This window comes from Pundamilia nyererei, unplaced genomic scaffold (genome assembly GCF_000239375.1).
Source record: "Pundamilia nyererei isolate P.nyererei 1_Seehausen unplaced genomic scaffold, PunNye1.0 scaffold00084, whole genome shotgun sequence".
Lineage (NCBI taxonomy): Eukaryota > Metazoa > Chordata > Actinopteri > Cichliformes > Cichlidae > Pundamilia > Pundamilia nyererei.
This window is the reverse complement of record NW_005187485.1, coordinates 1,826,403-1,837,795: the sequence shown is the minus strand read 5'-3', so window position 1 is coordinate 1,837,795 and position 11,393 is coordinate 1,826,403. Positions and strand designations below refer to the sequence as shown.

Sequence of the window (11,393 nt, the reverse complement as noted above, 5' to 3'; positions counted from 1 at the left end):
GTGTGTGTGTGTGTGTGTGTGTGTGTGTGTATACCCCCCTCACTCAGTCTCTGTCCTGTTAGTAGCGGTATTAACCTGGGGTCTCTCTGCTCTCCTGATCAGTGTAACCCCATTAACTCCCATTAAGTCTCATTACTTCCCTCGTGAGGGTCGTTACAGCTTCCTTTATCTCATTACCTAAACACCACAGTATGCATTCTGTGGATTTCTGCTCAGTGCCACATAATTTTTGCAAGTAACTGCGACTCCTTATGTGTTTCATTGGCGGTAGGACCAGGTATGAATGGTGGTTTGTAAGCCTGCGATTGACAGTAATTGAGCAATCCACTTCCTCCCAAAGACGAGAAGGCAGCCCACACTGCCAAGGAAACAGTTTTTTGGGGGTTTTTTTGAGGCCTGAAGGGCTGTGTGGAGAAACTACCAGAGAGGGGGCAGTAGAGTGACAGCTTGACACAGAGTCATAATTATACATGACTGTCAGAGTGAAATATTCAGCAGCGTGTGGTCATGGGGATGAATTATATATTCACTACTGTGAGGACTTCTGTTCCAGAGTGGGATTTGATGTTGTAGGTGCTGAGAAGGAACGGCTTCTGGAGTCAAATGGAGGGGAAAAACACAGAAACGGAGTGAGCGGTGTGATTAAAAGACATGAAGGGTGGCCACATTAGGTCAGATGTGGAGGAAGTGAAGTTTTACTCAACAGCTCGCAGATCTCTGCAATACTCTAGGTGCATGAAACATGTATGCCAGGCACAAGCGACTTAGAGCCTTACACAGTTTTTTTTTATTGTTGTTTTCACTCTAACATATGCTGTTCACAAACTTGCAGTTTAAACACTGAGTGAACGTCCTTCTGGTCATTTGTAGTTAGAGATAATTCACTGAAGCATAATACATACATATTTACAAAAGCGATGAGCGGTTCATTCTGCTTCCACTTTATACCGTTTCACTTCTTGTTTTTAGTGTGTTGGGAAAGAGGTGTTTTTGGCAAATCATAAAACTTATTGCAATAGCAGTAAAATTTTAGAATAGGTTGCTTTTCACTCCCTATAGCATGTTTGTCAGAATACACAAAGAATAAATCCTAAATGGCATAAATGGAGCAAAGCCTACAAAGCTAGTTCAGGCAGACAATTTGCACAGCACTTCCAGACTCTCATGTGACACAGTATTTGCTGCAACATCCAACTGAGTCTTTGTAATAAGGTGGTGTATTTAAGCTGTCAAAAGCCCCGGTTACACTCCTGCTCTGCCAGTGTAGCTGCTTTTATGGCTCACTTTGCAACTCGTGCTGCCACGGTTACCGCTGCTTCTGCTGCTGCTAAATTTCATCAACAGCTGGTACCTGACCCACACACAGGGCTCATAAGATAGAAGTTTATCTTGGGAGATGGTTGCTCAAGGTCGTAAAATAGTCAAAGATGACGGAAAAAGTCCCGCATAATACAGCACATATGACAGACGTGTCTGCCTCTGATGTTGCTCCCGGATTTATACACCGCATCATTCAAACTGCATGCCTAAAAACCTTGCTATTGTAATATTTATTATCACATATGAGGCTTTCAAATGCAGGCATTATTTATTAAGATCTTAACTCCAAAATGTGATTTAATCCAGCTGACTAAAACCCAGTGGCTGTTGTCAGATTCTGTACATAAACATTTGAAACATCAGATCATTTAACTGGGCTCCATTGCTCATAAAAAAAAAATAGAAATTCAATGCCTAAAATATCTTTAAGCAGAGCGATGAAGGAGCCAGCTAAGAGAATTGGCAAAAAACAAACAAATAAATCCCCTTAGAAGTCATTTACTTTACAAGAGCAAAGACAGAAGCTAAAACATTTCATATTTCATTTTCACTTGTGAGTTAAGTATGTGGTTAGTGTTGTCATGCCTGGACCAAAATAATAAATCAATCCCAAAATCCGATTCCATGCAAGTCCACCTATTTGTGCAAAGCACCAGAGAGATAATACTGTAGGCTATGTGTTGATATAGAAAGTACCAGATTACAAATTAATTTGGTCACTGTGTTCTTCTGCCGGGAAAGTCCGTATTACAAAACACACAAAAAGGAACTGATGGAAAAGACTGAAAACTGAGTTACAAAAGTGCAAAAACGTAATACACTAATCCCCGCACATACAAACGTACATGTGTAGTACCACAACAGACATACAATTAGTCCTAAACAGAAAGAAATAGATTTAGTTAGGTCAAATGGTGTGCACTAAAGTGTACTTGGTAGTGTGCACTCAAAAAATAGTTTACTCCAGTAAACATGGAGTAATAATTTTGAGTAAAATGCAACTGAAACATACAAAATCAAAGGTTTATTTATTCAGATAAGAAGGAAAATGAGCTTGGTTTAAACAGAATGTTCCAGAATGACCAGATTCCATTAAGGTTATCATTTCATATGTAAATAGATCATATGTAAAGGTTTTACAAGTTGTCAAATTGCTTAATGTCAGAATTTGGGGCATAAATACTTCATTGATTGTGTGAGCTCTCTGCTGCTCCCCATATTTGTGTCTCTCTAACTTTGGCTCTCTAACCTTTGTATTCAAGGATATTAAAGTTATTAAATAACTTTGCACACACATTAATTGAAATAAAACAGAGGTTACACCAAAGTAGGTTGTAGCTACATCTGTGGTGGCTCCATCTGCGGTTCTATAGTTGTATTTACTTTTAAACCTTTCACTTTTCCCTTATTATAGGATGACTAATCTACATAATACCTGTAGAAGAGCAGCAGACGTTTGAAGCACATGTACCCTTGTTTTGCAGACACTGCACTGGGACAGTCCATCACGTTCTTGCTTGCTATGTTATCACTGATCAAGCTGACTGTTCACGGCAGGCCACGAGGAAATGTTCCCCACCAACATGTTTTCAATTACTCTGGATTTTTGGTATAATAAGCTTCACTTTGGTGGTTTTATGCAGGATACTACATGATGAATGATAACAGAAGGAACTGCACTGCCTCCAACCCAAACCAGTTTGGACAAGCAGTCCCGAGTAAAGGTCTAACCAGGCAAGCAGATACCTGTGAGTGTTTGTAGAAGCTTTAGGGGCCCAACGCCTCCACATAATTTTAGTGTTATTTTGAGGGGGCAGAATGGGCCGTGTCAACAGCACACACTAAGTAGACCCAATATCCAGAGTCTCAGGTCCCCTCCAGTGTTGCATACATCAGTGTTACCAAGACAACCGTTCAATCTTTTAGTCAGGTTTTATAACCACTGTGATTAGGGCTCATAAAGCTGAGACCATAGCCTGATGTTGTTCTGCATTGTAAGAGATAGAGAGACAGATATATGAGCGGAGGCGAGGGAGCACATGTGTGTGTGTGCGGATGTGCGTGTGGAGTGAAGTGTGTTACAAGGAAAGATTGGATCTGACCCATTAACTTTACAGATCACTCATTGAGCTCCAGAGCACTAGGGGTCAGGAGGGAGATTTCACTGTAAATCTCTAAAACGATCAAAATGATAGACCAGAGAGCTGAGGGACAGCGAGAGGGAGGGAGGGAGAAAGAGAGGGAGAGTAGCAGAGCAACGAGCAAGCACAGCTTGCAGCAATGTTTCTGACTCTGTCCAAAGCCAAGATAAGTTTCACTATGGATGTCATCTGCGTCCAAAGCAGCCAGCTGGACTTTATTTTCCTCTGTTACTCGTGTAAACAATTTGAAAAAGGGAGGTTTTGACAGCTTTGCTATTTTCAGTGTAAATGGTGAAAAAGTACCTTTGGCAAAAAAAATAAAAGAGTTCATAAACCCTCCTGAATTATGAGGATTAGGCAAACCTAATCAGACTAAACTAGTAATGCACAAACAGTTGTACTTCTCGTCTGTTTATTGAGCACATTTAATCAAGTAACTGCAAACTGTGTTGGGTTGTGTCTAAAAAAACAGCTTATTGCGGCAGCGACATTCCTCACATGTTTTTGTTTGTGAGATTTGGACGTTGAGGAGGAAGAGGAGGAGGGATTTTGGACACTTATGTAACTGTGTCTGTTTCTCAACATTTCCAGGACATCTTGATCAACAGTTCTCTGCAGTTCATATTAAATCATCATGGGTGGGTTAAGGTTGTGTTCTGAGTTGGGTTTTCTCACAAACAAATACTGGGTCAGGCAGAAAAACATCCCTCAGCCAATGACATATTCCTCATCATATTTCAGAGTTGTGCTTTTCCTCCACACATATTGTGCTTTTTTTGTTTTTTTTTTGCCAAAAACTTCAACTTTTGTCCCATCTGTCCACAAATGGTTTCTGGATGGTCTTTGATAGGTGTTGGCTGCTGGTGTTTTTCTGCTGCACACAGGTTATTTTCACCTATTTTCGGCACTCCACGTTGTGCTGCAGATGGAATTTTTGTAGGGAGCCCGCTGCAGCAGCAGTTCTGAATTTTCTCCATGTATTGAAAGTTTCCCTTATTGAGGACTGGTGAACCCCCAAAATTTCATAAAGGTTTTGTAGCTTATTACTATACTATTACTATCACTGTGATCCAACCTTTTACGAGAGCTGATTTTGTTCCTAATCAGCTTAAATACACCATATTGTTTTAAGCCGGTACTGATCTGGAGCCCACAAATCAAATCTTATTTTTAAAGTTTTGATGAAGTCATTAGTACAGAGCACAGTGATTATTTTTTCAAAGTTTGTCACACAAACACAAACTTTGTCTTATTAGTTTTTTCAAACTCTGTTTGTCTGTAATTTTGAATCAGATTTTATGTACAATCAATGCACAAATCCTGGTGAATGTTCAAAAACATTTTCTTGCAACTAGCCCTGGGTTATTTTTCCTTCTGGGTCTCTCATATTTCTGCCTTAACCTCCTATGACCCGAACTCTTCCAAAGCATGCTTTTTTAATTCCTCTTTGATATTTGGGCATATTGGCACCCGATGAATGTAAAAACAAAGAATTACCCGATTTTTTTTTTAGCCTTATTTTTGTTTCTAAGAAAATCGAGAGCCACATATGAGGATATTTGTTTAAAATTTCATTAGAACAGTGGCAGTATAATGTCCTCAAGTGGATATCAGGCCCTTGTGTAGAGCAAAATTGAGTATTTTGGTCTAAATAACCCAAAATGTGATGTCCACATATGTGGACGCCAGGTCCTAGGGTGTTTTTAGATGTGGTCTCTGCCTGTGTTGGGTCATAGCCTGCAACCCAAAACATTACTTCAAAAAGATAGCTAAGGAGGTTCACATGAGGACATTCAGCGCCTTAAGGTAAACACAAACAGCAGATGTGTCATGTAGAGGAGGTGAAGCGAGAAGAGGGAAAAGTCACTGTACTAAACTCTAGCCTCAGACCAGGATGTTTTTTTGCCCTTCTCTTTTGCCCAGTGGCACAGGAGCTTGTTTGCTTGGTCACACCTCAGATCCAATGACCTCTACCCGTCAAACCTCTACAATATTGTGGAACCATTATCTAGAATGACTTCTAACAAACCAACCACCTCTTTGTATTATCGACCTTGATTTTAGACATCCAATCACAATCTACAGGAAATTTTTCTGCTGTGTGTCACTATCACTACAACCGACCATCACACTCAGATAATCTATAACCTGGTGTCCATCTCATCCAGTAACACATGATCAAGGTCTAAGTTCTTCTGCGATCAACGTTCTTCATGTATGTATGCACCGAAACCTTGAACAGCATGACTAAAAGTCTCTCTTTTTCACTATAACACCAAAGAAAGCTGGATGTTACTCTCTCTATAAGCCTCATTTCACGCAGAAAAATCTATTGACATACTATGGGGCTGTAATGCAGTCTGGCTTTTGCTTAGACACTCATATATTGCAGAGTGTAAAGCCAATCATGGTAATGGCTTTAGCCTGGGAATACTGGAAGGCCCAATCATCAGCCTGAGAGTGCCTTTTTTTCAGACTTGACATTTGATATGTGATTGCCGCTTCCATTCAGTTTTGTTTTGATCATCAGAAATCCACCCACACTGTTTTAAGCTAGATTGTTTGGTGCATAGAGCTCAGAAGTACTTAAGTGCAGCTCTTGTGCTCACTGAGGTCTAGCTCTGTGCTTTTGTGCCTGGGCTTTTACTGATTGAACTCTGAACTTTTGTCTAAGAGGCTAAGGGACTCCTGGTTAGTTATAACTGACCGCTTGATATGGGACAAAACAAACACTGTATCATATAAATAACACTGACCTGCTAGATTTACATAAACTTTAACTATTTTTTTCACCCAGCAGACATTCATTTGTTTACTTTTCTTCTTACTGTATTTACTGATCTGATCAAGCCAGATGCTTTCTCTTGAACACTGCTTTTCCTCTGACCTTGGTATCTTGTGGGAGGAAGAGCAAGTGAGTAATTGTTTACCAAGTAGGAGATTAATTGCAGTTAAGGTCTCTGGCTAATTATGGGCCAAGAACCCAGATCAGCAACAAATTTCATTACTTTTTTTGTTTCTTTGTGCATATATGCATATATACTCGTGTGTGTGTGTGTGTGTGTGTGTGTCTGTTTGCATTAGTAAAGTATAGTGATATTTTTGAACAATACATCCACACGCCAACCACTTAGTGATGCAGCACAGCAGAGGGAGTAATTACAGATTAGGACAGGTCACTAGGCCTGAGGTTCACCTCAGCCCTGAACGGTGGAGCTATTTTGGACCTCTGGGAAAATAGGAAGGGCTGCACTCAGAGGCCAGCTTAAGTTACGAGGCTAAGAACATTAATTACTCACTGGGACAACACATGAGTGCAGCTTAGACTGTAATTGGTGGGTTTGCCTACAAACTCCATGAATCAGGGTGCACCTCTTCTGACCACTATATCCCTGACTGATTATGAGGATTGTATTCTTTGACTCCCAGTGAACCACAATTATCCTTATGATATTAAAATAAGTGTTATTTGTTTTGCACTCAAGACCAAGCAATTATGTAGGTACAGGACGTGGGAATTTTACATGTAATATGAGGTGACTGTGATTTTGTCTATGAAGTTTTGTGTGTGTGTTTAATTTGAGGCACGGTTTCCATCTACATGTATGAACCTGTTATGGTGAGCTTGTCTGAGCAGAAACATTCCACACGTTGATTCTTAACTGCGCATTTCCTTCATGTCCTCATATCAACAACTTTCATCTACTGCGTAATCTGGGTTTCTTGTGCTGTGACTTTATGTGATAAATTGGGGAAAATATTTTTTTCCAGCTATAGTACATTGAAGTCTTGTTTTCCAGTGTTGCATAATATGTGTGGTTTCCCAGAAGCCTGCCATAATTCTTTACTTTGCCACAGTTTTCCTGGCAAAGCAAAGCACAGAGAGACAGAGAGGCTCAGATAGAAAACTAGGGCTCTCTGAAACCTGCCTCCAATCTTTTGCCATGGAGTTTCCCAGATTAAACAGACTTCAGTCTGAGCCAATCCTAAAATGGGAGGGGATAGACCAATACAAAAACTGACTCAGGACTGAAAAATCTGTCAGTCTAGAAAATGACAGAACAGACACATGAACTTGAGAGGCAGTCAGATGGTCCACTGGCACTTTTTCCAGAAGATTTCCTTATTTGAAGTAACAGTAATTTAGTTACAACTGTCTTGAACTTGGACACATTACCCAGCTGTCACTGGGCTTGCAGAAGACCTGGTAGAGCGTTTTATTCTTTCAGAACCACAGGAGGTATTCTCCCTTTTTGTGTCAGACTGTGGCCGTGTTGTGTGACAGACTGAGCAGCATGTCAAAGGAGGTGAATTCAGAGAGCGTATCGCTGTGTCCTTTGAGCACAGCAGCAGCCACTGAGCAGGAAATGCTATGTATCTTTGGGACGGGGGACTTAGGGCGCTCTCTGGGCCAACGTTTGTTCCAGACTGGCTACAAGGTGGTGTACGGCAGCCGCAGACCCCACAGCTGTGGCCCATTGCCTCCGGGAACTCAGGTACAGAGCATGATGTCTGTTGTTTTTGTTGTTCTTGTTCTTATTTGACAGCTGATATCACAACATGTGAACTGAAGGATAGTCCTTAACCAAAACAAATACCCGTGTTCAAAGTGCATAGTTAATGCTGTGAGAAAAGCAGCTCTTCTAATCAGACTTGACCTTGTTTAGCTAAATTTGTTTGCTGATAATTTGTGGACATGCAAGCATCTCTCCAGATGTTGCTGTTTTTGTTTGTGCTCTACATTGTGCATTGGTTTGTTTCTTGTCCCGACTGAACTAGAATGTCAAAGTAAATGAAACCATTTGTCAGCGGTCGTGTTACTATGTGTCATGGCCATGCGTGACAGTTCTCCTGTGTTTATGTCTTGTGCAGGCGATGAGTCATGTGGCTGCAGCCCAATCAGCCAGGCTGGTTTTTGTTTGTATTCACAGAGAAAACTACAACTTCCTGGAGACGCTTGCACCTCAGCTCAAGGGGAAGGTACCTTGTTGCACAGTGAGATGACTTTGTGTGACAAAGCACTTGGATCATTTCTAACTTTTCATCCACTGTATTTATTTTATTGATTGGAAGGTTCTGGTGGATGTCAGCAACAACCTCAAGAAGAATATGTACCCCGAGGCCAATGCTGAATATCTGCAGAGGTAAGAGGAAACTAGGGCAGTAATGTAATAATATGAAATATTGGGATATCTCATGGACCATGTGGGTTGAATCACCTAAAAAAAAAATGTAAGAACATGAGGCAAATGATTGTTGTTTAATAACCAGGCTAATCCCTGGAGCTCAGGTGGTGAAGGGATTTAACACCTTGTCTGCATGGGCCCTTCAGAATGGACCTTCAGATGCCAACAGACAGGTAAAAGCTACATCTGCTTGTTGTGTTACAATCTCCTTGCTCGCATGAATACTAGGGGTCATGTAAAAGGCCTTATAGTAAAAACTATTACGTATTTCCATGCAGAACCACATGCATTTGACAGTCTCTGATATGTTCACACAGCGACTGCTGACCAAGAAGTTAAAAATAATAATCTCTTTCCTAAAGGAAAATATTTCCAACCAAATTATATTATTAACTCATTTTGAAGTTTTGATCAAACCAAAGCCAAGCGAAAGAGGAGGAGAGGAGTCAGCCTCATGTCTTTCCTGAGAATGCTGTCTCTGTGGTATCCTTGAATCAATTAACTCCACACTCTCTCTTAGATCTAAGCTTCCCGTCATGTGTTTTGCTCTCTCACTGCAGCATGTGTGTATTTTTCTGCTCATTTTGATCCAGTTTCGGAGTCCCAGTGGACAATAAATAAAAAATAAAAACCACAGGAGAACGCGTGTGTTGTGGGGAGTACATGTTTATGCACTGGACTATGTTTAATTTTGAGCACCATCAGCAACATTGCATAGGTGTTGAGCATTCCTATGACCACATTGACTGTCAGTGTGTCTCTGTTGGTTGATCATCACGTGTGTGAGATTCATAAACATAAATGTGTAAATGTAGAAATGATGAAAACCTGCACTTCTCACATGGGGCGCTTCTTGAGCGTTAAAAAATATAGATTGTTTTTCTTTCCTCTCCAGGTGTACGTGTGTGGGAACAGTCTTGAGGCAAAGCAGGCAGTAATAGAGGTGGCTACCAAATTAGGCTTCACTGTTCTGGACAGGGGGTCTCTGACTGCAGCCAGAGAGCTGGAGGATTTCCCTCTGCAGCTCTTCCCAGAGTGGAGGCTGCCCTTGCAATTGGCCACTGGCCTCACTGCCTTCTTCTTCTTCTATCTACTCATCAGAGATGTCATCTATTCGTATGTGGTGAATGATAAAGACATCTCCTTTAGAATCATGGCATCCTTGGCCAACAAGGTAAATCCTGTTTATTACCTTACAAATTAGCACATGGTACACTTTGAAAAGTCACCGCCAAATGTATCCCATAAAAAATGACTGAACAAATAAAAAGTTTTCACTTAAAACTCATGGTTTTTATCCTCAAAACAACTTCCTGTCTCCTTCTTTCAGGTGTTCCCCATCGTGTCGCTCATTATGCTGTCTTTGTGTTACTTGCCTGGAGTCATAGCTGCCTTCCTTCAGCTCTACAGAGGAACTAAATACAAGTCAGTAATCAAAATAGGATGCAATTATATTTAATCCCAGCAGAGAGGTGTGCAATTTTCTAATCATTTTTGTGCCATACTACTCAAACCCATGTTTCAGGCGTTTCCCCGACTGGTTGGATCGTTGGATGTTGTGCAGGAAACAGCTGGGACTCGTAGCTCTTGCTTTGGCTTCTCTGCATGTGCTCTACACTCTTATCATCCCTATCAGGTGTGTAAGAGCTGCGCATCTTCATGCCTCTTCATTGAACATATCTGGGACTGTTTATAACTGCTCACTAGAATAACATTGTTTGGGAAGATGTACATGGTCCCAAATGTCATTGACTTTCTTTTGGTCTCTGGTCGCCACATCGTTGACAAATGCTTCATGTGTGGATTCAACTTTAAGCACTAGTTTTAGACTACCCATAGATGACATGTCAGGGTCTGGTTGCCTAGGTAACCCTTTCACATATATACAGCTATAATGATAAGCCTAAATCATGCTTTAATAAACTTGTGAATAATGTTAATTCAGCAATTCTTGTGAAGTCTTCATCTAGGTTTTATTTCAGATCTTAAAGAGTTATGCCCATCTGAATTGTCCACATGATTTTTCTCTAAATAATCATTTTTGCCCTCAGATATTATGTGAGATACAGACTGGCAGCACATACTATCTCACAGGTAAGACTTGGAAACATTTTTAATCATACCTAGTTCCACCACTCTGTAAACAGCTGGTAAAAATGTTTACTGTGATTTTAAGATCAAGGAGAACAAAACGTCACCGTTTGACACCACCATGGCCTGGCGTACTGACTCGTACTACGTTATTGGGATTCTGGGATTTGGCCTGTATCTCCTTTTGGGAATAACTTCCCTCCCTTCTGTCAGCAATGTGCTCAGCTGGAGAGAGTTCAGCTTTATACAGGTAAGACGGATATAAAATGTAGTATCTAAAGTGATGTATCTCTAGCAGAAGGGGATTGATCTTTGAATTTGTTAGAAGTCTGGCAGCCAAGTTTTCAATGAGCTGGAAGCAGAAGAGGAGGGATTTATAGTAGCCCAAACATCATGAGATGAAAGCATGGAGCACTTTAGCAAGACCTGCTAGACAGTAAAGAAAAGAAAGTAATAAAAACGTTAACTGGAGAAAGCTTAGACCCAACGTTGCCTTGTAAAGCTGTCCTAACAAGTTAATAGAATTGACCTGCTCATCCACTTATTTAGAAAATATAGCTGACTTAAAATGTTCTTATTGAATAAAAGAGGCCAGAATTATATAGTGTACCCTGTTAACTTAAGTTGTGATTCAAGAGCCAGGGTCCGTTTATCA

The 11,393-nt window shown here is 40.7% G+C and overlaps 1 protein-coding gene across 1 annotated transcript in view; it reads left to right on the top strand.

Moving 5' to 3' along the window:
- The first annotated feature begins 7,331 nt into the window (after positions 1-7,331).
- The window catches only part of LOC102213859 (metalloreductase STEAP4), a 7,094-nt gene continuing 3,032 nt past the window's right edge, over positions 7,332-11,393 (top strand). Inside the window, exons 1-9 of the mRNA XM_005738539.2 lie at positions 7,332-7,957; positions 8,334-8,441; positions 8,535-8,605; positions 8,733-8,820; positions 9,543-9,821; positions 9,978-10,072; positions 10,173-10,283; positions 10,699-10,741; positions 10,824-10,988. Of these exons, the coding sequence (XP_005738596.1) occupies positions 7,757-7,957; positions 8,334-8,441; positions 8,535-8,605; positions 8,733-8,820; positions 9,543-9,821; positions 9,978-10,072; positions 10,173-10,283; positions 10,699-10,741; positions 10,824-10,988 (1,161 nt within the window). The 5' untranslated portion in view covers positions 7,332-7,756. The remainder of the gene's footprint in view (positions 7,958-8,333; positions 8,442-8,534; positions 8,606-8,732; positions 8,821-9,542; positions 9,822-9,977; positions 10,073-10,172; positions 10,284-10,698; positions 10,742-10,823; positions 10,989-11,393) is intronic.